Source organism: Ambystoma mexicanum, chromosome 1p, assembly GCF_040938575.1.
Source record: "Ambystoma mexicanum isolate Mex_15411 chromosome 1p, UKY_AmexF1_1, whole genome shotgun sequence".
NCBI lineage: Eukaryota > Metazoa > Chordata > Amphibia > Caudata > Ambystomatidae > Ambystoma > Ambystoma mexicanum.
The window spans coordinates 42001973-42029076 of record NC_090921.1 but is presented as its reverse complement, the minus strand read 5'-3'; the positions used below and the strand labels follow the sequence as shown (position 1 = coordinate 42029076).

Below are 27104 nucleotides of genomic sequence, written 5' to 3'. Positions count from 1 at the left end.
GCAAGGTAAGGCTGTTCCTAACGGTGTTCTTGTTCTTGCAGGACCTGAGCACAGGAGAAAGATGCAGGCCTACTGGAGACCGATACGAACACGGTGAGTGTCACGCTGCAGAAAACGCAAAGCATGTTTCTCAGCCTGGGTGAGGCTTAAATAGTCTCTGGGTATCCCAGGTGCCTCTGGGCTGAACCACACCCAAAAGACTAGACCTCACATGCAGTTCTGGGAACCGAAATATGTGGGGGCATCCATCTTGTCCCCATCAATGCACTACAAGTCCAATCCCCAATGTTATCCTATGGGAGTGACTGAGTCTGGTGCCACAAGCGCCAAGTCTGACTCCAAGTGGGTCTTTAGAGGGATGGAGAGGCCCTTGAGGGCCATCTAGGTGATCGTGGCCTGGGGACATGAGGGCGAGGAATCATGACAGTTACCTTCCAATGCCTCGTCAGGGAATCTCGTCTACGTGTTCATTCGCGGACAGCTGCAGACAACTCCAGTGCCTTAATAGGCATGCCTTCGTGGCACTGAAATGGCCATGCTGGATTTAAAATTGAATCTTGGATCCATCATCGATCAGGGCCATCCTGCACGTTTGATGTTGTTATATCTCTCAGCTGCGTTCGACTTGGTCGACACGCGCTCTTGGCAACCAGGCTACAATCCCTTGTCGGCTGCTCGAATCTCACTACACAATGATTAGTCTCTTTTGTTGGTCCTCGCAATGCTCGCGTTTCATCCAAAATGCCACCTCTATACCCTCTCTGCTCACACGTGGTGTCCCCCAGGCTTCCTCCCTATCTCCTACCTTACGACCTGGGTATTCTTTATACCAACTACGCTGACGACACCCAGGTCGTCCTTGAATTGTCTGGCTCCTACCCTACAGACTCCAAGGCTATCTCTGCCATCTCCTGTTATCCATTCATGGATGAGTAAGAATTTCATGGCTCTGAACGCGGATAAAACTGAGCTCCTGCAGGTTCAAGCCACATGTTAAAAAATCTTCCTAAGGAATTTGACTCATTTACTATTGCTAATGTATCTGTTCCAGTGGCACGTAGTGTTAAGACTCTTGGCGTCACCATTGATGCAGAGCTCTCAATGTGCCAACATGTCGCTAAAACCAGGGCATCTTGTAGCTGGATTAACAAGCAACTTTGTGCAATGCGTCCTTTTCTGTCAGCAATATGTCTCTTCTTGCATCTGCCCTTGTTAATACCAGGATAATTACCTTAATAGTCTCCTAGCATGTACGTCTACTGCCAATATCACTGATCTCCAGACAACCCAAAACGGCGCAGTCCGAGCCGTGCTTGGTCTAGCCAGGCACTCTTCTATCACTGAAGCCAGGAAAAAACTACACTGGCTGCCCATCAAGCATAGGGTATCTTTTAAGATACTCACTCTCACCTTCAAATGTTTGATTGGTTCCGCACCCATCTATCTGACCCAGTGTATTCATCGCTATATCCCTGGCCGTTCACTCAGGTCCACTGAGCAAGCCATGCTCACTCAGCCACGTTTCCGCTCAGTCAAGTTTGGCAAAACCATCTTCAGTGTCACAGCCCCTGCTCTACGGAACACTCTTCCTCTTCACCTCAAGAGCTCCTCCTCACTGATCCAGTTCAAGAAAAAACTCAAGACCCATCTTTTTAATGCTCCTTAGCTTTCGCCATAGAGTCCCATAGACTATACATATGTACATCTTGCCTTAAGGAATAGCAGTGTGCATAAGATGTTGCATGGCAATCTACATGTGTTGGAGAGGGGTGACCACTGCAGATTTTTAATGTTGGTTGAGTGCTAGGAGTATTTGCAAATGTGACCTAGATGTACCTCAGTTCTTGCTTGCCACAACATAGTATTTTATTTACCTGGGAGACTTTAATATGGCATTTCTGTGGAACTAGACCTATCACTGCTGCTGCCACTTTATGGTCTCCAGGCGCCCTGGTGGATCTCAAAAGGAAGGAGGTTTGGGAGGGCTTAGTTAGTCGTATTGAGATGGAAAGGTGCAAGAGAGCTTTGATGTGCTGTTGGTAGCTTCAGTTCAGAAAAAAACGGTCACTGCTTGCTATGTTTTCAGCTGGTAGAGGTTTTGTGGTATTTTTTGTGTCTGTATATGGTGCTGTCTGCAGACCACGGAAGGGAGTACGTGTTAATTTTTCCATACTACCATGTTTAGATTAGATCATTACTGAACCCATGTTTAGGTTTGATTACTGAATCCATACTAATATTGTTCACAGGTGCAACATTTTCCAAGAACCTTATCCGATCCCTCGCCATTGGTGCTTGAGATGCGTATTCTGATTTTCAGGGCCGCTCTAGCCATGGATGTTTGTTTGGTAAAATGGTCACATGGTAGTTGAATCTTAAGGTCTAGATTGGTTGCCAGACAAAGGGGATTTTTAAAAAAGAGTTAAATTAAACCGACAAGATGTAAGGAAAGTCAGTACTGAACAAAGCGCTGTAATGGACAAAGCACCATCGACCCCAGCGACGCTAGTTAAAGTTGAGTGGCTGTTGAGAATGTTACCAGTGGAGATGATGGAGTCCTCAGATGCTGCAGAACTAAGCAATGTTTTATAGTACTGACCAAACAATTTCTGGATGCAATTGCTCTGGCCATACTCGGAAATGGCACACATGCTCCTGTTACCCTGATGGACATCAGATCTGTCATTTAAATCCCTCCCAAATGCAGAGTTTCATGAGGATTGTGCTGGAGATTTTCCTTCAGGCCCTGTGGGTTAGGGGCCTCTGATATATAACTTCCAGATTCCAGTGCTAATTGCGATTGTCTGAAGCTCACCAGGTTCCCAAGTGGTAGACGTGTTTTGAACAGACAGGCCAGGGGTGATTCACAGTTCCAGTGCACTTTTCGTTAATAATCCCAAGATGCAAAAGGGTGTTTGGCTGTTAGTTCAGTTTTAAAGTTGTGATACCTTTTTATTTGACATACTGCAGACTAAGGCTTATAGTGCAGAGACCAATGTGTAATGATTCAGGTGAGATTGGCCGGATGGTAATCACAGAGGGTACCAATTGTCAAATAAGGCTGGCAAATCGCTTGTTTGCCAACTAGAACTTGAATTACCTAGGCTCACAATCAGCAATGGTCATTCCTGTAAAAAATTCAGATTGAATTCAGATAGAAGTGGTACTTTCCCAGATGTTTGTGCTGTCGATGTCTTGTCAATCTGTCTTGGTCCTGTCCAGTAGATTAGCCCATACTGGTTAAGAATAATACACAATGTCACAGGTGACAGTTTAGAGGGAATTTTATTTTTAATTAAATAATGGCAGTGTTAAATGTTGCAGGTTTTTATAGCCTCCATGGTTAGAAATGTGTATCTGTAGCCATTTGGCTTCTGCTTGCAGCCTAGAAGATCCTGCCTAGCTTGACAACATAAACCAGGAGCTTCCTTTGGCTCACAGCCCCAGTCATGCTGACAAAACCCACCAATGAATTTAACTCTGTTTTCCGAACAATCTATAAATAAACCTCTTTTACATTGTGTCACACAGCATCTTCAGTGCAGTGGAACAGAGAAGTCTTTCAGATATCCCAAATGTTTAAATACCTTCTTTGGGATAAACTACTGTTTCCAGGCAGTAAAGTGAAATTGACTTTACCCACATTTGTAACTTTCTAGACCCAGCACACAGTATCTTACAATAGGGTTGTTAGGCAGAACCTCCTGCAGTACCCTTTGGGAACACAACAGGCAATTAGGACTACAAGTGTAAGCACAATTTCACCTTTGGTACAAGCCTATACTACTCAGTAAAGTGGTAGCGATGGCTGAGCAGCCAGACTTATTTCAAGAGTTTAAGTGAGTAGTAAAACAAGTTACACAAAGGACCAACTAATACAGCGATTCAAGTAAACACTTACTCAAGGTTTCTTGGTAGTTTGAAGTTTGACGAATATACATTTATTTACTCAGTCAGTTAGAAAACATTACACTAGCATAAGCAGCTCAATATCACACACTAATAAACCACAAAAATCCAACTGGTAAGTAAATGAACAGGTTTAGCTCCTGTGAAGTGGGAGCAAAATGGCACTTCAAATACTTATCAAACGGATAAAAAGACAAGGTTATAAGAATAGACAGCCCAAATACATTCATAGGCAGGGCAAAGGGTTTAAGTTAAATACTACCAGCAATTCTTCTCTTAGGCATGGCCCGCCAAAGTCAATGGTTCAAAGTCTTTGTATAGGATAGCACAGTTCTTGTAGATAACGGTTAAGTCTTTGCCACAGAGTTTAGAAGTATTTGGCTAGGTGAAGTTTGATGAATGTTTTGGGAAGGACACGCCTTCGAAGTTGAGGAACGTTTCACGCACTTTCTCGATGGCCGAAAATCATTCCGGACCCCGTTTCCACAGTACCTTGATAATGAAGAAAGCTGTAGCTGAGGCAGTTGTTCCTGGCAGTTCGAGCAGATCTCGCTGTTCCTGAGCTTCAGTCGTGGGGACAAGGAGGACGTTGGGAGGTTCCTGCACTGCCCAGGGATGAAGCCAAAAGCTATAGGATGACATTGGTTTAAGGTGTGAGTGCCTTAAAGTCCACAAGCTGGTTTCCTTCCCTCTGGCTATCTAGTTTTCAACAGCACTCTGATGAAAATTCGACCAGATGGGGATGGTCCATATGGCTTACGAGTTGGTTGTTCCCACCAAACTCGAGGGAAGAAGTTAACCTTGAAGGGTTTCTCTGTCGATTGGAGTTTCAGGCAATTCAGTCCTGTAGCAGGGCTTCACCGGTCGTCCAGGAGTTGCAGGAGTCCGCTTCCTTCAGCTAGTCTTCGGTTCTTTCGTTACAGTGGTCGACTCTACTTTCCAAGTCCCAGAGACCTGCTTTTAAACAGTGTTCCCCCATTCATTTCAGCCTGCTGTCACTCGCACAGCAGGGTGGCTGTCCTTTAAGGACAGCCAGCCGGCCAATCACGCCAGTGTGCATTCAGGTTTCCAAGGAGACTAAGCACAGGGAGTTTCAGGCACCTCCCTCACATCCTGTCCATCCCAGACACTCGGGCGCCAGAGGAGGGCTTCAGCACTGAAGTCCGCCAAAGACCAACGAACAAAGGGACCAAACCTGGTTTGTCGCGTAGAGACAAACACAAGATGGACCTTTCTTAAAAGAAATGGCAAAAAAAATGACCAGAGTCTGTTTTTATAGATAGGTCTGTGGCGCCATATTGAAAAACATGGCTGACCCGTTTTTAGCTACCGTTGTTAGCGGTCGGGAAAAATCACAGTAGTTGATCTAAACCACTGCCAGCAGCCATTTAAAGTAGGAAAGGGTAACATTTGACTGTAAATGAGTGTTTTGACTCAGGGGACGCTATGCAACCCCTCCAGCACTCTAGTAAGATAGTGTGTGCTGGGTCAGTAAATTTAAAGAGACTAGTAAAGCCAATTTAACTTTACATGCTCTGGGAGACGGTAGTCCGTCCCAGAGAAGTCTGAAAGACACCCCTGTGTCACTGCACTGAAGGTGCTGTGACGCACAGAAAAATATACCACTGGAGGTGTTTTAAAACTCCATAACCAAAGAACACAAAAGCAAAGACACATCAAAATACATGGAAGAGTGGGGAAAAAAAGGCTCACTCTTCCCAGGTAAAAAATCAAATCCTAGAAATCCAGCAAGTTGCTGAGGGTCTCAAAAGGTAAGGGAGCTTAGCACATAGTGAGAATTCTCCCTAACAAGGGTGCTGGAGGGGTTACTTAGTATCCCCTTTGTCTAGCTTCTCATGTAACATTTTTGTTACCCTTTCCTCGATGAATGGCTGGTGGCAGTAGTTTACTTTTAACTATCGTGGTGTGCATTTACCGCGGGCTGTGTTGCTGCAGTAAAGCCCCTCACGGTGCCATTTTTGTCAAAATGGTCCCAGTCTTCTTATTTTCACCATTTCCTCTTGGAAAGGTCCTTCTTGAGATTTACTCTGCGCGCCAAACCAGGTTTGGTCCCTTTTGTTTGCTTTACCTTTGGCAGGATTCACAAGTGAAGCCTGCCTCTGGCTCCAGGGTGTCTGGCGGGGGCAGGAAGTGAGGAAGGTGCCTGAAATTCCCTGTGTGTAGTCTTCTAAGAGACCCAAATGCACTCTGTGGTGATTGGCCGGCTGAATGTCCGGCAAGGACAGCCACCCTGCTGGGTGATTGACAGCCGGGCTGGAATGAATGGGAGAACCTGAATGAAAGGTGAGGCTTTTGGCTTGAAAGGTGGCGTCGACCACTGGTCGAAGGATCCGAAGAAGAGGACGCCTGCTGCAACTCCTGGACCATTGGTTTGCCCGGTGAAACCCTGCTGCTGTGCTGAAACTCCAAATTCGTATCGACAGAGGAGCCCCTTCATGGAGGACTTCTCCCCTTCAGTTGGTGGGACCAATCAACTCCAACGTAAGCCGCCTGGACATCTTCTCAGAGCTGGTTTAATTTCCAGAGTTGCTACTGGAAACTGAATAGCCAGGTAGAGGAACACCAGATTGTGTGCATTGCTTTTAAGTTGGCCAAGAGCTCCAGGAAGATCCTCCGGACTCCGAGGAAGGAGGACTGACCGAGCATGAGCCCCCTCAACAGAGTGCGGGACCCCAGAAGCAAGGAAAGTCCATCTCGACAGCCAAAACCGCAAAATATTGTGCTAAGACTTTTCTACTTAACTACTAGAAGTGCTTCAGCTCATATAGACTTTTGCCCATTGACTTTTGGCTTAACCTGTTCTACTGAATGACTCTGCTTAGGGGATCCAAAAGTATTTACCTGCTTAAGAATATTTTTGATCTCTTGTTTGTTCTAGTAACCCTTTTTCTTTCACCAATTCCTAAGCATGTTCTAAATGCAATAGTAAGATATTAATGTCCCCAGCACCCTAGCTAGTGAAGTCACCCGAGGGTGTAGGTTGTGATTGTGGGCCATCCCAAAAGGGTATTTACTGATTTAGAAAATAAGAGTGTGTAGTTTTGGAATGTATTTGTGTGTTGCTTTTATATTGCTTCCTTCTGGAGAATGCTTACTCTAACTGACCAATTAATAATTGTTTATTCAAGAAACCTTGTGTGTTTATTTGAATACTGGTCACTGTGAATCTCTGTGTAACTCCCGTACAGCTCACATTGACTCCTCTTGAGATAAGCCTGGCTGATCAACATGATACCAACCTGTTTAGTACACACTTATACCAAAGGTTGGGTTCCTATTGCAGGAGGTTAGGGTTGTTGCAGTGCACCCTAAGGGTACTGCATAGAATCTTGCTAAACAGTCCTGCATGCACTAGGCTTGCCAGGGCGGATCTTGCATATTTTAGTTAAAATGCACACTAATCTAATAGCAAGTGTGAGGATGGGAAACCAAGGCAAAACGCAAGCTTTTTGGAGTCTCTGGGGTGTAAGGCAGGGGTGCCTTATAGCACTGTTGCTTTTTAATCTCTACAGAAATGGGTTTCCATTATCTGATTTGACGACTGATGTTCCCAGAATGACTGGCCAAAAGACGTGCATATTTCTGTATTCCGATGAAGCAGTCCTGATGGCCAGAACAAATCATGCCCTTCAAATATTTGTCGATGGAAATTACATGGGGGTGGGGGGAGCGAGATCTAAAGATTAACATAGGGAAGTCAAATGTAATTTGCATTGGCAGTAGTAAACCCCTAGGAAACCTAATAACTATTAATGATGACAAACTGCAAAGGGCAACTTCTTTTTGCTACCTGGGTGTAAAAATTTGTCATGGCCCGAGGTGGTCTGCGCATATAGAACAGCAATCTGTAACAGGCCTACAATCAACGGCTCAATTCTGAGATATAGTAGGAATTTAGGCGGTTTACCATTGGCCCACACGCTTAGGATTTCCAAAGCCAAATCTGTACCATTGTTGACCTATGGTGCAGCTGTTTGGGGTGTACTATCCTGCAAAGGAAAATCAATTCCTTGGGAAAGTCATGGGGTTCTCCCAGGGCTTTCCAGGGTACTTGATTCATGAGGAATGCGACTTGTCTCATGTTGAAGGGTTATGTTTATGGCGAAATTCCCATCTGTCGCTCCCCGGAAGCTTGGTGAAGGATGTGTCCTCCGATATTAGCAATACCGCCATCTTCTTTGCATATCCTTGTCTCAAAAGCCTCTATAGTGAAGACCCATTTGTTAGTAACATCGAAACAAAGCAGTTGGCCAGCGGCTTCCTTTATTGTAAATTAAACAAAAGGAGGAAGAGAGAATGTCAAAAGAAAATTATTCATATCTATCACAAAAATATCATTGTCGCTCCCAACAAAATAGACTACGCCCAGTGGTTTATAAATTCAAGGAAAAGGACAATTATTCTTCGCTTAAGAACAAACCTTCTGTTTGTAAATGATAGTCCCCTTTTCTCAGGACGACCGTGCCACCACGCTTTAATGTTCTTGCTCCTGCAACAATGCAGACGATTTGCAACATTATATGCTTTTTTTTTTTTCTTCCCCTCGGCCTAAGAAATTTCTACTCCCATTATTCAGGGCGTGTGGAGTGAGACATGTTCTATCAGTCTTTAGGTTTCTTTTATCTGTTCCAGATTTGCTCCCTGTGCACTGTTTATTCGTATATTGAAAGTGCCCCTCGATTGCGCAGTCAGTTATTTTAAGTTAAATCATTTGTTTAATCATTTACAATTGATGATATTTATTTATTTTTTTGTATGTATTCTTGAAGATCTCACCAAACTTGTAAGAGCCGTAATTTTGCCACGTGTAGACTACTGAAATGCGCTCCTAGGTGGGGCAAGCAAAGCTAATATCCAAGAATTACTAAAAGTCCAGAATAAAGCCATCCGAGCCATCCGCATCATCTTCCAGATGAAACGTTCAGAACCTACTACGGCAGCTAGGAAAAAACGACACTGGCTTCCTGTGGAAACCAGAATCCAATTTAAACTCCTATCTGTCATAAATGCATTTTTGGGAATGCTACAACTTATCTGAAGGACGTTATTAGTATTTATCAGCCCAAAAGAAACCTTAGGTCAGCTGAGGACTTCTTATTAGGGCAACATCGAGTGAATCGATCGCGTGGGCTCGACAGGACTTTTTACCACTCAAGGAGCGAAGACATGGAATGCGCTACTGGCTTCCTTGCGTAAGACTAAGGATCTCCTTGCATTCCGGAAACAACTGAAAACATATCTCTTTAATTAGTATGTATTCTCGATAGCAGCTCGGTCACTATACCTGTCTCTCAGCGCCTGAATGCCTACGGGCTTTGGCGTGGTACAAGCAAAAATAACAATAACAAAGAGTGATTGTGTTTTAGATTGTGTAGTTGTGTATTCTTTGATGGAAGTGAATATTTTCTGAATAAAGAAAGACTCTACTCTTACTCCTTTCATAAAAGGAGTAAACACTGCCGGTTTCCACCACACCATGTGTGGTCATTATGCTGAAAGAGTTGCAAGCTGGCATTTAAAGGGCGTTTAACAAGAGTGAAGTACAAGGAAATGGGTGACGGTGGCTGCCCTGAAAAATATCTGTGGTGAATGTGTTCAGTTTTGCACCAAATTACAAACTGCTTGCCTTGTTAAAATAGTAGGCTCTAGTATTTCCTTGGAAACCCTTGCAATGCTGAGGGAGGTTTAGAGTCTACATTGTGTGACCCTCCCCCCGGTGGATTAATCCCAGATACACTTTGTCTTTCAAGCACTGGTACCGTAATGCAGAGTAATGGTGCCATGAGTGCAATGAAAATCAACTGTCATAACTTGAGCTTGGTGTAGGCTAACATCCCCCAACAAATACAACCAATAGAACTTAAGCCTTCAACCCTGAATGCGCACGCCAAGTTTGGGAATTCAGCATTGGGGCCCATTGCAAATAAGTACATATTTGGAAATCCCACATTTAGAAAACCTGCGCATGTGTTTTTACCACCCCCCCTCTTCCATCTGCTGGCTAGGAAATTGCATATCCATTGTTTGTTTTTTATGGCCTTTGTCCATTTGTACACACGTCATAATTGTTTGGAAACTGTAGCACATTCTTTAAAGCCAATAGCTCCAGTATCAATTATATGTAGGCTCCACCATATGTGGAGACATTTTCCTTGCACAGTTTGACTGAGCTCCCCACCAACAAGGTGCTTGTTGTAGTGGGCACAGTCAGAACGGAGCTTGGAGAAAGGTTTTGCTTTGGCCAAGTAAAATAATTTCTACGTTTATTGAGAAGAGCCGGTTGACTGTGTGAGGACTGTTTGGCATGAGAAGCCCAGTTGGTGTTGCGGGTTGACTGTGTGTGGTCCGTTTGGCATGAGAAGCCTAGTTGGTGTTGCGGGTTGAATGTGTGAGGACCGTTTGGCATGAGAAGCCTAGTTGGTGTTGCGGGTTGACTGTTTGAGGACCGTTTGGCATGAGAAGCCTAGTTGGTGTTGCGGGTTGACTGTGTGAGGACCGTTTGGCATGAGAAGCCTAGTTGGTGTTGCGGGTTGACTGTTTGAGGACCGTTTAGCATGAGAAGCCTAGTTGGTGTTGCGGGTTGACTGTGCGTGGACCGTTTGGCATGAGAAGCCTAGTTGGTGTTGCGGGTTGACTGTGCGTGGTCCGTTTGGCATGAGAAGCCTAGTTGGTGTTGCGGGTTGACTGTGTGAGGACCGTTTGGCATGAGAAGCCTAGTTGGTGTTGCGGGTTGACTGTGTGAGGACCGTTTGGCATGAGAAGCCTAGTTGGTGTTGCGGGTTGACTGTGTGTGGTCCGTTTGGCATGAGAAGCCTAGTTGGTGTTGCGGGTTGACTGTGTGAGGACCGTTTGGCTTGAGAAGCCTAGTTGGTGTTGCGGGTTGACTGTGTGAGGACCGTTTGGCATGAGAAGCCTAGTTGGTTTTGCGGGTTGACTGTGTGAGGACCGTTTGGCATGAGAAGCCTAGTTGGTGTTGCGGGTTGACTGTGTGAGGACCGTTTGGCATGAGAAGCCTAGTTGGTGTTGCGGGTTGACTGTTTGAGGACCGTTTGGCATGAGAAGCCTAGTTGGTGTTGCGGGTTGACTGTGCGTGGACCGTTTGGCATGAGAAGCCTAGTTGGTGTTGCGGGTTGACTGTGTGAGGACCGTTTGGCATGAGAAGCCTAGTTGGTGTTGCGGGTTGACTGTGTGAGGACCGTTTGGCATGAGAAGCCTAGTTGGTGTTGCGGGTTGACTGTGTGAGGACCGTTTGGCATGAGAAGCCTAGTTGGTGTTGCGGGTTGACTGTGTGAGGACCGTTTGGCATGAGAAGCCTAGTTGGTTTTGCGGGTTGACTGTTTGAGGACCGTTTGGCATGAGAAGCCTAGTTGGTGTTGCGGGTTGACTGTGTGAGGACCGTTTGGCATGAGAAGCCTAGTTGGTGTTGCGGGTTGACTGTTTGAGGACCGTTTGGCATGAGAAGCCTAGTTGGTGTTGCGGGTTGACTGTGCGAGGACCGTTTTGCATGAGAAGCCTAGTTGGTGTTGCGGGTTCACTGTGTGAGGACCGTTTGGCATGAGAAGGCTAGTTGGTGTTGCGGGTTGACTGTGTGAGGACCGTTTGGCATGAGAAGCCTAGTTGGTGTTGCGGGTTGACTGTTTGAGGACCGTTTGGCATGAGAAGCCTAGTTGGTGTTGCGGGTTGACTGTGCGAGGACCGTTTGGCATGAGAAGGCTAGTTGGTTTTGCGGGTTGACTGTGTGAGGACCGTTTGGCATGAGAAGCCTAGTTGGTGTTGCGGGTTGACTGTTTGAGGACCGTTTTGCATGAGAAGCCTAGTTGGTGTTGCGGGTTGACTGTTTGAGGACTGTTTGGCATGAGAAGCCTAGTTGGTGTTGCGGGTTGACTGTGTGAGGACCGTTTGGCATGAGAAGCCTAGTTGTTGTTGCGGGTTGACTGTGCGAGGACCGTTTTGCATGAGAAGCCTAGTTGGTGTTGCGGGTTGACTGTTTGAGGACCGTTTGGCATGAGAAGCCTAGTTGGTGTTGCGGGTTGACTGTGCGTGGACCGTTTGGCATGAGAAGCCTAGTTGGTGTTGCGGGTTGACTGTGCGAGGACCGTTTGGCATGAGAAGGCTAGTTGGTTTTGCGGGTTGACTGTGTGAGGACCGTTTGGCATGAGAAGCCTAGTTGGTTTTGCGGGTTGACTGTGCGAGGACCGTTTTGCATGAGAAGCCTAGTTGGTGTTGCGGGTTGACTGTTTGAGGACCGTTTGGCATGAGAAGCCTAGTTGGTGTTGCGGGTTGACTGTGCGTGGACCGTTTGGCATGAGAAGCCTAGTTGGTGTTGCGGGTTGACTGTGCGAGGACCGTTTGGCATGAGAAGGCTAGTTGGTGTTGCGGGTTGACTGTGTGAGGACCGTTTGGCATGAGAAGCCTAGTTGGTGTTGCGGGTTGACTGTGTGAGGACTGTTTGGCATGAGAAGCCTAGTTGGTTTTGCGGGTTGACTGTGTGAGGACCGTTTGGCATGAGAAGCCTAGTTGGTGTTGCGGGTTGACTGTGCGAGGACCGTTTGGCATGAGAAGCCTAGTTGGTGTTGCGGGTTGACTGTTTGAGGACTGTTTGGCATGAGAAGCCTAGTTGGTGTTGCGGGTTGACTGTGTGAGGACCGTTTGGCATGAGAAGCCTAGTTGGTGTTGCGGGTTGACTGTTTGAGGACTGTTTGGCATGAGAAGCCTAGTTGGTGTTGCGGGTTGACTGTGTGAGGACCGTTTGGCATGAGAAGCCTAGTTGGTGTTGCGGGTTGACTGTGTGAGGACCGTTTGGCATGAGAAGCCTAGTTGGTGTTGCGGGTTGACTGTGCGAGGACCGTTTGGCGCTGCTCTTTTATGAGCCAATCACTCAAGTACTGATGCACTTTAATCCCTCATCTGCAAAAGGAGGGTCACCATCACTAGCTCTTTGAATGCACAAGGTGCCATTGTTATCCCAAAAGGAAACAGTGAGCCGAAACTTTGAAACGCAGGCAACGGAGGTGCTTTGAACAAAACTTATGAAGGGTCCAAGGTGGCCATGAAGTCTTCGGTTGCAAAGGGATCATGGTTAGTCATTCCTTTGCTGGCCTTGGCCCTAGAACCAGCCTCATGGTTAAACACCCTAGGAGCTAGCACATGGATTTAGTAAACGTGCATTCCTTTGCTGTGGTACCTCCATGGCTCGCGTTAGCTGACGTCTCCGCTCTTACTGACCAAGCAGCAGCCGCTTTAGCTTTATGTCGTGATCCTTCCTAAAGTTGCTTTTTCGTCTGAGAGCTTGTACTGAGTGTCAGAAACTTAAGGACACAGTGTGCCAAGGACGTCGAGAAACTGCTGGCCTCAACCGTTTGGGTGTGCAAACTACCCTTGCTGTGCCTTTGCATAACTGTGTTGAAACCATTGGCATCAGATCTCGCCATCGAATGTGGTTTTACCCAGTTTGCCTCCTCCCCCCCTCCCCCACTGTCTTTAGTGAGTGTTGCGCACTGCGAGTAAAACTACTTGGATGATCATGATGAAGGCACCCTGCTGTGTCAGCACCATCTGTGAAGGAGTCTCTTCCACCAGTACCACCTGTAGCTGCAGATTGAGGTTATGGCGCCATGGTAAGCCTCTGCCATAAACTGAGGTTGAAGCTCCTGGTCTAGAGGCTTTGTACCCCCCCCTCCACCCCCCCAATTCTTTGTGGAACATATGGGAAGCCTCTTGGGAGAGTTTGCATGGCCCGGCAGAGCTGGTCGTGAGGGCCTCTTCAGGACTGGAAACATCCCCTTCTCCCATTGACCACTTTCTTTGTACATATGGCATGTGGTTTGGTGGAAACCTCTGCCTCCAGAATGGTTTATCCTCTACATTCCCAGAGTATTGTAAGCCTAAATTCTTACACACTGTGTACTTGTCCTAGGGCAAACCTGTTACACACCCACTGGGTATGTGGTGCCATTGCAAGCAGGGCAGGGCAGAGGAATACCCTCCTTAATTGAGGGATTAAAAGAGCCTATAGGGGGACTGTGTGTACAGTTTACTATAGGTGCCAATTACGCAGGCGTCCGACTCTGGGCTAGGCATTGAAAAAGACCTGTCACTTTTGGTAATGTAGCTTAGTCACTCCTGCCACCACAGCCAGGGTGGAAAATAACCCATTGGATGATATTTCTATGCAGGGCATCAGGAGTACCCATAGGGGATCGGCATTGTGTATATTTATATACCCCCTTTTACGAATTATTAATACCACATACCAACCACTAAATGGCATCCTTTGCAAAGCATGCAGGTTGAAACAGACTCGAGCCTCAGAACCTGGTTTGATGCAAGTCCCCTATGGCTGCTACAAGGGACAGGTGACCAGAACAATTAGAAATCTGATGTTACCTATAGTTTGCACCAGTCATGCCCTTACAACAAAGGTAAAGCAATCGCAAGAGCAGCCTTAGCATTCCAGTGGAAATGGCCTTTTCAAATATCTATGGACATCTGATGCAGTTTGTAAGGGACCACAGGCCTCCTATTGCAATGATGCATGACATTGATACCAGATGTCCATGAGACTTGAGCAATGGCAATGGCTGGTACAGTCCCAGAAATGAACCAGGTGCTTTTCATCTAGGAGATTACCTGTACAGGTAACCCATGACCCTACACTGGGTCAGATTAGCACATGGTAGGAACATGTGTGTGTGTGTGTGTGTGTGTGTGTGTGTGTGTGTGTATAGATAATTACGAGGGCTAAAGTGCTTCCAGCGGATAGATGTGAAGTCAGTAAATTGGACAGACTGATGCAGTAGAGACATTCAAGGGCTGTGAAAGGTGAGCAGAACTGGTTTCACCCGAGGGACTGACACTAAACTCTTGCACCTCAATAGTAGACTGCACCACCTCTGGTGCACAATATGCTTTTACCGGCTAGGGCTGATCCACCAGCAGCACAGGACACAGTGATGTCAGAGAGGTAGCTAGAGGAAGGCATTTCAGTTATTCCAGATGGAAAGATTTACAGATAGAAATTAAGGATTTGTTCTGCTCATGATTTAGTTACTCGAGCACTACTAAACATGACTGCCCGCACCACTCAAGGACCAAGGATGAGTCGGTGGGACACTCCAAAATCTGGATGAGATGTATTTTTCAATTTCTTCTTGGTGATAATTCATTGCTGTAGATACTTTCCCAGAGGTTGGATTTATGTTGCGAGGAAGAGGGTGAAGCGGTAGAACTACTATTTTGCACATATAATTGTGTTTATTGGTTGATAACTTCTCATATTGTAGTATACTTTTGTCTGAACCATGGGTTAGGTTTGAATGCAAAAATGTATTAAAGAAAAGTATAAATAGGCAAAGAGGTAAACTGCTTCAATTAGCACCAGGTTTATAAAGTGAAGCATGTGAAAACTAAGTCAAGTGCTGCATCCCCATATGAAAGGGATGGGGGTCAGGGCAGGGAGACAGCACCATGATAGGCTACTTACACTTTGATGCCAGCATCTACTGCGTTCTGTTCCACAGTTTCCTTTTGCTTAGTTTGCTTCTTCCTTAGGCTACTTGCACTTTGAAGCCATCATCTTCTGCGTTCTGATCCCCAGTTTCCTTTTGCTTAGTTTGCTTCTTCCTTAGGCTACTTACACTTTGATGCCAGCATCTACTGCGTTCTGTTCCACAGTTTCCTTTTGCTTAGTTAGCTTCTTCCTTAGGCTACTTGCACTTTGAAGCCATCATCTTCTGCGTTCTGATCCCCAGTTTCCTTTTGCTTAGTTTGCTTCTTCCTTAGGCTACTTACACTTTGATGCCAGCATCTACTGCGTTCTGTTCCACAGTTTCCTTTTGCTTAGTTTGCTTCTTCTTTAGGCTACTTGCACTTTGAAGCCATCATCTTCTGCGTTCTGATCCCCAGTTTCCTTTTGCTTAGTTTGCTTCTTCCTTAGGCTACTTACACTTTGAAGCCATCATCTTCTGCGTTCTGTTCCACAGTTTTTTACTTAGTTTGCTTCTTCCTTAGGCTACTTACACTTTGATGCCATCATCTTCTGCGTTCTGTTCCACAGTTTCCTTTTGCTTAGTTTGCTTCTTCCTTAGGCTACTTACACTTTGATGCCATCATCTTCTGCGTTCTGTTCCACAGTTTCCTTTTGCTTAGTTTGCTTCTTCCTTAGGCTACTTACTTTGATGCCATCATCTTCTGCGTTCTGTTCCACAGTTTCCTTTTGCTTAGTTTGCTTCTTCCTTAGGCTACTTACACTTTGATGCCATCATCTTCTGCGTTCTGTTCCACAGTTTCCTTTTGCTTAGTTTGCTTCTTCCTTAGGCTACTTGCACTTTGATGCCATCATCTTCTGCGTTCTGTTCCCCAGTTTCCTTTTGCTTAGTTTGGTTCTTCCTTAGAGCTGTTCTTGTACTTGGATTTTCATATGTTGAAGAGGAGGGGAGATGGGGAGGATCTTTACTGAACCCTACATATGGCAGGGGTGCGGTTTGATGTGTACTGTCAGAGGAAGGCAGTGAATTCTTAAGGACTGTGCCTGAATGTTTAATTCTGGGGGGTGGGTGCTCAATAGCGTCAAAGACTGCTGAGAGGGCAGAGTGGATTAGAGGGTCTTTGTCCTTTGTAAGTCCAGTGTCAGTCTCTTTGCTGTGGCTGAAAAGGAAACCTGTTTGGGAGAAATGTAGGAGGTTACTTGTAGTGATATGCTGTTGGAGTTGCCTTTATATCCACGTGTTCCATGATCCTGATGCAGTATGGCGGGATTAGAATGGGATGATAGTTCTACAGTAGTGGGGGATGTCGATGGATGGTTTCTCTTTTTTTTTAGTGCTGAGGGGATGATGCCCTTTGAAAGACCGGAATTGAGAAGGGACATACATTAGTGTTTTGACCGATCTACTCTGCCAGATTGGTTACAATCTTTCTTTTCAATTGTTTGCCCCTTTAGACACCCAAGACTTGGACTATGTGTGCGGGGAGAAGAAAATCAACAGGGAACCAATAGATTTGAATCGCCTTTTTATTAGCAAAGATCTGGAAGCCAGACCAGCTCTCCCAGCCTGGAGCCCCTGAAAGCCGGACCCAGCTCTCCCAGCCTGGAGCCCCTGAAAGCCAGACCCAGCTCTCCCAGCCTGGAGCCCCTGAAAGCCAGACCCAGCTCTCCTAGCCTGGAGCCCCTGAAAGCCGGACCCAGCTCTCCTAGCCTGGAGCCTCTGAAAGCCGGACCCAGCTCTCCCAGCCCAGACCCAGCTCTCCCAGCCTGGAGCCCCTGAAAGCTGGGCTAGTTCGCTAGCCTGGGTCCACTAAAGCGTAAAGACTTGACTCTGGGAAAGGCCATTAGGTGAAGAGAACAGGAATTCGCCAATGGCAGACACCATATTTAAAGGATCCTGTCAAGACTCGGACCACAAAACTGATCAAGGTCATGAGGCGAGCATCTTGTTGTTAAGTAAATGCAATGTTTTGGCAGCATCCAGCGGCAGCTCGGGTGCTCGAAGGATGTCCAAGTCCATGCCAGCCACAGTGGAAGTCTCCAACATGGTCCTCTTGGCCACACTACAGCGCCTGGAAGGAAAAATTGATCATTTGCAGAGTACCATGGAGGGCATGCCCATTACGGTTACAGATATCATGAAGCAAATCTGGCTAACAAGGGCCGAGGACTACTTGAAGGATAATGTAGCATCAGTGGAGGTTCAGAGTCCAATGACTACCAGAGACCGTAATGTCGGCACGTATCCAGGGGACTTGAGCTGGTGTCCTCAACCAGGGTTTCCATATGTACCAGGACAGCAACGGGACCAGTGTGTACAGCCAGGGATGACCACTGGCCAGCACCAACAGAATCTGCTTGTACAAAAAGTGATAACTGATGTGCACAGCCAGTGCACTCGACCAGTGTTAACTGATGGACAGACTCTAGAGCAAAATCAGTGCAGAACACGCATGCTCCCTGAAAAATGGAACCCCAATTTGAGCCTCAAGCTCGAACCACTCTGCCCTGATGACCAGGAGCAAGAAGAGACCAAAGTTCTACACACATCTTCTGATGAACCTAGTGCAGGACTTATCTACGGTGTAGAACCATTGCTCCCTGGTGGGACTAGCCCCGGTGATAACTCTACTGTACTATCAGTGTTACCAGTTGGGCAGGATCTAGATGTCAAGCTAGAACCAGTGACTGCTGAGCAGCATTCACTTCATGCCTTGCCCTCCCTGGGATTAGATGCACTTCCTGCAGATGAAGCCGCCATCACAGACTTGTTTGTGAAAAGAAAGGAAAATGCCAATATTAAGAAAATCATCCCAGGTAGGTTTATTTTAGAAGTTTGTTATATGTTTGTATTTTGGGGTTTTATATAGTGAATCAATACAACACTGCGCTCTGTTTTTGTGTAACCTACAAGGTAAGTGGGGGAGGGCGGGGTTTACAATATGTGTGATGAGATGCGGGAATGCAAGGGGCCTATGTGGCGTCCTTCCTGAACTGCAAAGGCATTGGCAGGCACTAGATTGCCATCGGGTTGGTGTTCAGTAGGCAGGTACTTCTTTTCCACTTTATCACTTATCTATTTTATATTGTACCATAGCATAGCTAAATCCAAATAGTACAAAGCATTTTCTTTTGAACAATTATCCACCATTTAGTGAGCAATTGAGCATCATTGACTTGTGAAAAGCCCCCATTTGAGCAGCCTAAAAGCTGTGAACCTCATTGCTGCGCACCTCAACAAACCCACACCCCCCCAACCTTCTCTCCTTGCCCTACAAATATGTTGGCACCTGAGAACATAGAGTTTGGGTGATAATACAGTTTATAATGAAAACAAAAGAAAACTTGCCTACTGCCGGGTTGGCTCCTGCCGCGGCCCACCACAGCAGTTTTCAATCTTTTCAGTTTTGCTTATTGCATAGTATCCATCACTAAACGTATCTGGGTGTGGTGGAAGAGAACAAACATGGCGCCAAGTAGTTCATCATCATCACAACAGTTGGTTTAGGATATGCATACTCCATAAAACAAAATACCACAAGGAGACATAAATATGTAACTTCCACAGGACGGAAATAAGAAACTTCTCAATGCACTTTGACACTTGGATAAAGACGCGCGGCCAACAGGCAGTTCATAAAAGCAGTAAAAACAATCCATAAAAGCTTTATGGAATCCATGTAAGGAGTAAGAGCCTGCGTTTCCAAGCAAGCTTAAAGGAAGACTTTACATCAGAAAGGGGCAAAAGCGATAGAAGGGCGGGTGTCCACCGTCTTATTCCACCTTCCCTATGACGTAAAGTGTATAGAATGTTTCCTCAAATCTACATGGAGAGCGCAGGGTAATATAACGCGGGGTAGGGACTCGTAAGAAACACATAGGCAGCTGATCTCCTCTGCGTGCCTGAAAACCCAACCTTTTATTGGTAATGGCCTTTATGTGGAGGACGTTTAGTCTAGCCTTGCTTATTAAAATACTGACTTCTCGGAGGTTCTTACAAAAGCCAGCCAATTCATGTGCTTGCAGTCGCCTAAAGTATATATTGCATTGTTTCTCCCTGTTATAAATACGCTCTTGTTTCAAACGGTCATTCAGAGTAATCCAGTGCATTAGAAGTGGATGTGTTCAGCACTCGGCTCCAACCTGGCGCCGTTCATCTCTAGTGATCATGGTATTTCTGACAGGGGGGAGTGGTCTTTTTTTTTCCCATTGTAGGGACTGAACAAGCTTTAGCCTTTGTGCTTTGTGGTGGGATAAAACAACCTTCGCCCTTTTCTTTTTTCTGCAGACAATGGGACTATGTCCAAAACCGAGTGGTTGCAAATAAACCCAAGATTGTGTACTATCCAGAAGGGGAGAAATGTTGCAGAAGGTGGACACGGCCAATCCACTGCATGGGACAAGAAATCAACAAACTCGCAGGATAGTCAAACACCCGGCGCATGTACCGAACGTGGGAAAAGCTTCACAGACCCATCCAGCATCACAGGACACCAGGGATGCCTTTTTAAAGGGAAGCCCCAACTTAAATTACATTCGATGAACCACACAGAGGAGCAACAATTTGCATGCAGGGTCCGTGGAAAGTGCATGCCTAACCCGTCTGATCTAATCATGCACAAGATACTCAGCAGAGGGCAAAAACTTTATAAGTGTACAGTGTGTGAAAAATGCTTCACTAAGCGCGACAATCTGCACACACATCAGAGAATCCATACCGGGGTGAAGCCATTCCAGTGCACTGAATGTGGGAAAAGATTTACTGGGAAAGGGTGCCTTAACAAACATCAGAGGATCCATACAGGGGAGAGACCATTCCAGTGCACTAAATGTGGGAAAAGATTCACTCAGAGTACGAATCTGTCCCAACATCAGAGAATTCATACAGGCGAGAAGCCGTACCAGTGCACTGTATGTGAAAAAAGCTTCACTCGTAAATCCAATTTAGAGCAACATCAGAGGATCCATACTTAGAAAAGAACAGAGTGTGTAAATTAGATGTGTATGTATAATGATCTGTTCTGGTGGGAACAGTTATGAGGCTTTACATATTTGCCATGCTTCATAAGACGGCAGAAAACCCACGTTTGAGGGTGGGCGAGGGAAGGGCACTGATTTGGTCAGAGGCGGTTCATCTTCAGAGAATAAAAATATACATACTCTGATGTTCATCCATTGTCAGCCTCATTCCTTGTTCCCCAATTGAAGCAGAGGCCAGAGCAGATTGACAGTGCCGTGACATGCAGCTAATCTTATCATACAATTTGCACCTGCTTTTCGCAGCATTTCAGGAAAAACAGACAACCCCTTTTATTTTACTGTTCTCTTTCTGGTTAGGCTTGCAATTCATTGACCAAATACGGAATGTTGGCTACTCCGAGCGTACCCTGGCTGAATGAACGCAAGGAATTCAAGTGGAGAGGGTCTATTCTGAGCCACTGATATTGCCCCTAAGGTTTGGACAGTCACTGGTGTGGGGATCTTTCCCTGTTGCTTATTTTACATATATTTGTTACAGTGATATGGGTTAGGTCGATAATGGATCTGTTGACTGCTTCTAAATGCAAGTAATATATGAACAAAACAATTGGTATTAATAAAGAGTTGCAGAATGAAGACTGAGGGGCATAGGATGAATAAGGGAATTTATGTGCTTCTATAAATACTGCAGTCAATTCATGCCATTGAATGCATACCAAACTTTACGCAACTGAGCCCTGGAGACGCATACAATTTAAAGCTGTGGAAGCTGCAAAATAACGAAAACAGTTTAAGAAACTGCACATATAAGAAAATAAAACTACAGGGAACTATGGTGTTATATTGAATGTATAGGCTTGTGGGTGCCCCACTTTGACTAGGTGCTGTGAGAATCAAGGAGGAGCATGGAGAGAAAGTGCACGAAGGTGGGAGCAAGAGGTATGGGCTAATCGACGCAGTTCATTAGGCTTTATCGATTGGTAACTTCAAATACGTGGCATGGCGGTCTGTGTAAGTGGGAAAATAGTTTCAAAGGGTTGTGTTATCACTGAGACACTGCCGTCTCCTCTACTGGAGTATCTAGATCTGAGTTTTATGGACAGCCGATTAGCAGAGTTTAGGCCTTTGTTAGATGGTGTTTCTCAATCCTGTCCTCAACGTAAACCAGAGCATATCCATGAACGCCTTTTAGGTTCACTTTAAGAGCTTAAGTGAGATCAAGGTTTTACCTGGAGGACAGTGGTGGTTTCTCAAGACAAAAGAGCTAAGAAACAGTTTTGACATGCAAACAGTGAGACTAGCTGCTCTTGCAACACCTCTAACCTTTTGAGGAGATAATCTGAATGATTGACATGAAGGCCTTATCAGCGTGTCCTCAGTTGGTGCGTAGTTCAGTTGGGCAAGCAATAATAAGAGTCTTGGGTTGCAAGAAGCATGGTTTTACTACCACTCCCCTTTGAGAGTTCATTCTTACGTCAGCATCCCTTATGACATCACAGTTTTTGGCATTTATAGATATGGTGATGGGGTAATCAAACCAACTGACGTTTGGATTAGTAGATGATTGCTACCCAGTAGATAATATCTGTTTTATCCGGGTTGAGCATTATGCACTTTGCATTCCCAGACCTTATTTTTTTTCCTTCAAATATTTAATTGGTCATTTATTATGCGCCTATACACGTGTGTCTCAAGGCACAGCAAGGCAATGGGGGGGGGGGGCTATTCTACTAGGCCTTGTGCAAGTACAGGTTCTATATAACGCATTTATTCCCGAGATCAGTTTCAAGTGCGGGTCCGGGATTCAAACCTGTGTTGCTCAGCATGGTCTTGCTTCCAAGACCCGCAGGTTGCCACAGAGCTATCTTCCTTTCACTCATCACCGTCCCTTGTCCTCATAATTAGCACATAGGTAGATTTCAGCATGTTCTGCTTTAGAATGGAGAATTGCAGAGAAAATCCATGCATGGTTTCAATAGAATGGAAGAGGTGAGCGCAAATAGCTCTGTAGAACTAGGAATAGGGCACCCGAGAAGGTGGTTAGACAAAGTCCTCTAGTCTCGCCCATTGTTGCTTGGTAGCCAAATAGTCTCAGAAACCATCTCCCGGTCTTTCCTGGCACACCAGCTACCTATTGGAGGTGTTCAATGAGGTGAGTGTGGTTATCTATGGCAAAGGAATGGGCAATTATTTATTACCGACCTCCCCGTTCTATATGGAGTGCCCCAGGGGTCGTCCCTGTCCCGGATATTGTTGAATGTCTACACCGTAGGCCATTAATGGATATCTTCGCTAGGTTTGAATTATCATTCTTATGTGGATGATAGACAAATCTATGTTAAATTAAAATCTTCACCTGAAGCCATTGAATGCATTCTGGCCTGTGCCAATGCTATAAAACGTTGGATGCTTGAGTGTAAGCTGCAACTTAATCCCTCTAAAACCGAGGTTATTGTGTTTGGCCCAAAAAATCCACTAAGACATTCATGCTACAACATCTTGCCCTGCCATTTTTGATGTTCCACTACCTGCCCGTGCAAGGTTAAACATGTAGGCTGTTTACGGCAGGCATCTTTGGGCTGCAATGCTCATGTTTCTGAAGTCCTTAGATCTGTTGTCTACCAACTTAGGCTATTAAGACCTGTTCTGCCATTTATTTCCGAACCAGAACATGCTGTAGTTGTGGGGGCAATGGTTAACTCCAGATTTGATTACTGCAGCACTCTTCTTTTAGGGGCATCAGTGAGCCAGTTATATCTATTCCAGAAGGCTCAAAATGCAGCCGTTAGGCCGGTATATAATCTGTCTAAAAGGTATCCATCTCTGGGTATCGGAGGAAGTTGCACTGGCTGCCTGTTCAGAAATTGAAATGGCTTGAATTCAGATCGCTGCACTTAATACTTAGCTGGGTGCCACTCCCTGAATCCATTTATCTGTTTTCTAATATCAGGCTTTATTGTTGTACCACCCTTTTATGTTTTTCGATCGGCGGCCCCCCGTCTCTGGGATGCGCTGCCATCTGAACTAAGGAAAATATCTTCTATTACTCTTTTCCGAAAAAAAAAAAACTCATTTGTTTCAATCTTTTTTTGGTTAATGTTCTAAGTAGTTACTGGAATTGAACATCAGCTGAGACGAAGCAGGTTTAGAGTTGGGGAAAGCTGAAATACGGGGAACACTCTTTAGAATACAAATGGGAGACATTGTTGACAATTTGTTTTTTTTTTTCCTACTTTCTTACACCGGTCTTTTGAGAGGAGAATTGTGTATTAAGCCCGGTCACGTGAGGGCAGGTTGTTGGCAATGACCATCCTTTCTCCAGCATTGGCTCTTTCATAGATTCAGATGCTTGAATATTCACCATAGTCAGACTGGGAATCCTCAGTGATAAAATTAATTATTACATTTTTTTTAATATACACACATTGCTACTAGCAATGCATGTACATAGCCCATTATGGCGTATGAGCGATTCTATTGTTTAGTCCCTTCACCTCACTTTGGTCCTTTATGGCCCCAACCAATGAGGTGGCAGGACTTAAGCTCTGCCCCCGGAAGCCATCTTCTGATTTTTCACCGCAGTCTAACGGACATAGGGAATCATCAAGCTCTCTGAGCCCTTCAATTCATTTTCTACTTTTTGTGTGGAATATATTTTTCAAATATATTCCACTTTGTTCCCCTGTTTAGGGGCGTTAGTCTCAGATAATTTTTGGGATATATATTTGTGGTTTTTGACCCAAAATCGTAGTGTAAACCTTCACTTCAGAATGGCTGCATCTCAGGCTGTCAAGAAGCCTTCCCTGTTCAGGGACTGCATGAGGTGCAAGAAGAAGTTGGTTTACCTGAAGGACCCCCATGAACATTGTATTTACTGCTTGTGGATCTGCATGACATTCAGAAATGCGATATTTGCAAGACATTTTCCAACAAGAACCTTCAGGACAGGCACAGAAGACTTCTTTTACACCTGGAAGCCAGGGCTCAATCTTCGGAAGAAGAATCTGTCAGAACAGCTCCTGTCCACTCAAGCATTCCATCTGAGAGGCAAACTTTGAAGAGAAGGTCCTCTTCAGTGGAAAGGAGTTCCTCTCCCATTGCCGAAAGCAAGAGGAAGCTGGAGTTGATACCCTTTCTGCCTCCATTGGACTCCTCGAGCCAGAAGAAGTCACATTCATCGGCAAAATCTACCTCCAAAGGTAAGGAGGAGTTTGCAAAAAAACTGGGTGGGAGGGCAGTCGTCGACAGGGAAACCGTCCACGAGCGAAGGGAGAGATAAAGGCAAGTCGTTGGCCAGACCGTCGACGAAACCCTCATCGACGATTACACATAAAACATCGTCTATGGTAAGATCCTCGTCATCTGATTTATCATCCATTAAAGCAGTCGTCGACGAAGAAAACACACCATTCTTCAACAAGACACTCGTCCATGAAACCGCATTAATCGAACATGCGTCGATGGGAGAGCGACCATCCAAACCACATTCGTCGACGGATCTACCGTCGGCGGGACGCTCGTCGTCGAAGGTACCATTGCCCACAGCACCGTCTGTGACACCGCAGGTTCCTGCATCTATGGAGGAAGTGGAGTCTGAGGAGCCTTCTGCTCACGCCAGTGTGACACCTGTCTTTGAGGACAGTTTCCTTGAGGCTGCTGAAACTGCTGAACCAATGGTACCACAAGTTTCTTCTTTGGGGGACATGGCAGAGCTTTCTGATGTGATTCTCCAGGAAGAATTTTCAGATGCAGAAGTGGTGGAAGAACAACCTTGTCCTTCCCCCTAAGCAACACAGTCCCCCTTGGCAGCCGTCTACAGAAGAGGCCGACTATCCTCATGACCCGATAGTGATGGTATCCGTCCAGAGGATCATGGATGAGTTTTACAGGCGTCGAAGGGAGAAGAGCATGCCAGCAGATCCCATACAACTGGAAAACCGCAGAAGAGACATGTCTCCAATTCCAGGCACGTCAAGAAGTTCACCTCACAGGAGTAGACCTCAATAGAGAGCACAGACACCTGAGCCTGCTCGAAGGCCTAGGAGCAGGACTCGTAGTACTTCACCGACAAGGGTCCCATCACCACCGTCTTCACATAGACCTCGATCTCCGGATAGGGATCCAACAATGGTGCCATCCTCCGTTTCAGTCTCAGATTGGCAGGAGGATCCTTTTAGAGAATTCTCTGATCCAGAAGAAGGCGAGATCACACAGGAGCCTGACACAGCCAGTGAGTGGGATGACTAAGTAGCTGAGAAGCCCAGGAAGAGAGATTCCCCAGGCGATGCCTCGCCTCCGGATGATCTGGTTTCTTTCCATACCATAATAGGCAAGGCTGCAGAATTGTTCAAAATTCAGGTTACATCAGAGGAAAATAAATCGGTGCTTTATGAGCACAGGGACAAACGCAGGAGAACGGTGACCACCATTCCTCTCCTCGACACCCTCTGGGAGTCCGGATCCAAGATCCTGTCTACGCCCTTGTCTACTCCGGCTCTGGAGGCCAGACAAGAGAAGAAATATAAAGCACTCGAGTCTGCACCACTTTGCTTGAGAGGTCATACAAAACTGGACTCGGTTATCACAGTTGCAGCGTGGAAGAAGCTTGCCAATCCTGCTTCGCCTCTGTCGGCACCACCAGACAAGGACGGGCATAAGCTAGAAGCCATGGGCAGGAAGGTATCCACTTCTCCGTCGCTTACCATCAGAGCGGGGAATGCGCTGGCCATGACCGCGATGTTTCATCGTGAACTACTTTGGCTCTGCATGTCCAAATTGGCTAAGCAGTTGCCACCAGAGATCCAGGAAGAGGCTAGATCGATAATCCTCGATCATATGATTGCATCGGTTGATGTGGCCGAATCAGGCTTCAGACAGATGGCACATGGCACAGTACTCAGAAGACAGGCCTGGATGAAGGCTACTAATTTCAGGCCTGAAGTCCAAGCTCCAATATTGGACATGCCCTTTGACGGACAATCCTTTTCGGAAAGAAAATAGACGACCACCTGAAGGAAATCGAATCCGACATGGACACAGCCCGAGCCATCAGGTCTCTAAAGGACAAGGGTAAGGACTACCGATCTTTTCGCCCCTTTAGAGGCTCATCTTAGAAATACAGAGGGTACGGCCGCTCCTCCTATGGTCAGAAGGCGCAAGGCGGCACGTACAAGAGAACAAGTATCAATCCTCCAACAAATACGCCATAGGGGCAGGCATGGCTCTGCCCAAAGGAAGTCACAAAGCAAACAAAACTGACTATCCAATTCCTTCCCCTCAACGACACACCCTGGTGGGGGGAAGGGTAAGCCAGTTCTTCCGACGCTGGCAGTCAATTACATTGAACAAATGGGTGTTGCAGGTGATCCGAGAGGGTCACACCTTAGAATTTCTAGACCAACCTCCTTCCCTGCCTTCAACTTCACGCAGGGTGCATATGTTAAGGCAGGTTATGTCCGAAGTGCAAAAACTACTCCAGAAAGCAGCGGTAGAGCTGGTGCCATACTCGCATAGAGGAAAGGGTTTCTACTCCCGCTTCTTCCTCATCAAAAAGAAAAACGGTCAATGGAGACCCATCTTGGACCTGAGGGCACTCAACAAATATATCAAATGCATAACATTCAAGATGGTAACATTACAAGGAGTGCTTCCTTGGTTGAACAAGCACGACTTCTTGGCCACTTTAGACTTGGAGGACGCATACTTCCAT

The 27104-nt window shown here is 46.0% G+C and overlaps 1 protein-coding gene across 2 annotated transcripts in view; it reads left to right on the top strand.

Annotated features, from left to right (window-relative positions):
- Nucleotides 1–21050, top strand: part of LOC138565786 (uncharacterized) — a 41564-nt gene extending 20514 nt beyond the window's left edge. For both annotated transcript variants that reach the window (XM_069643004.1, XM_069643005.1), the window contains exons 2-3: nucleotides 16871–18232; nucleotides 19704–21050. In XM_069643004.1, coding sequence (XP_069499105.1) covers nucleotides 17287–18232; nucleotides 19704–20389 — 1632 coding nt within the window. In that variant the 5' untranslated portion in view covers nucleotides 16871–17286 and the 3' untranslated portion in view covers nucleotides 20390–21050. The remainder of the gene's footprint in view (nucleotides 1–16870; nucleotides 18233–19703) is intronic.
- Nucleotides 21051–27104: the final 6054 nt, after the last annotated feature.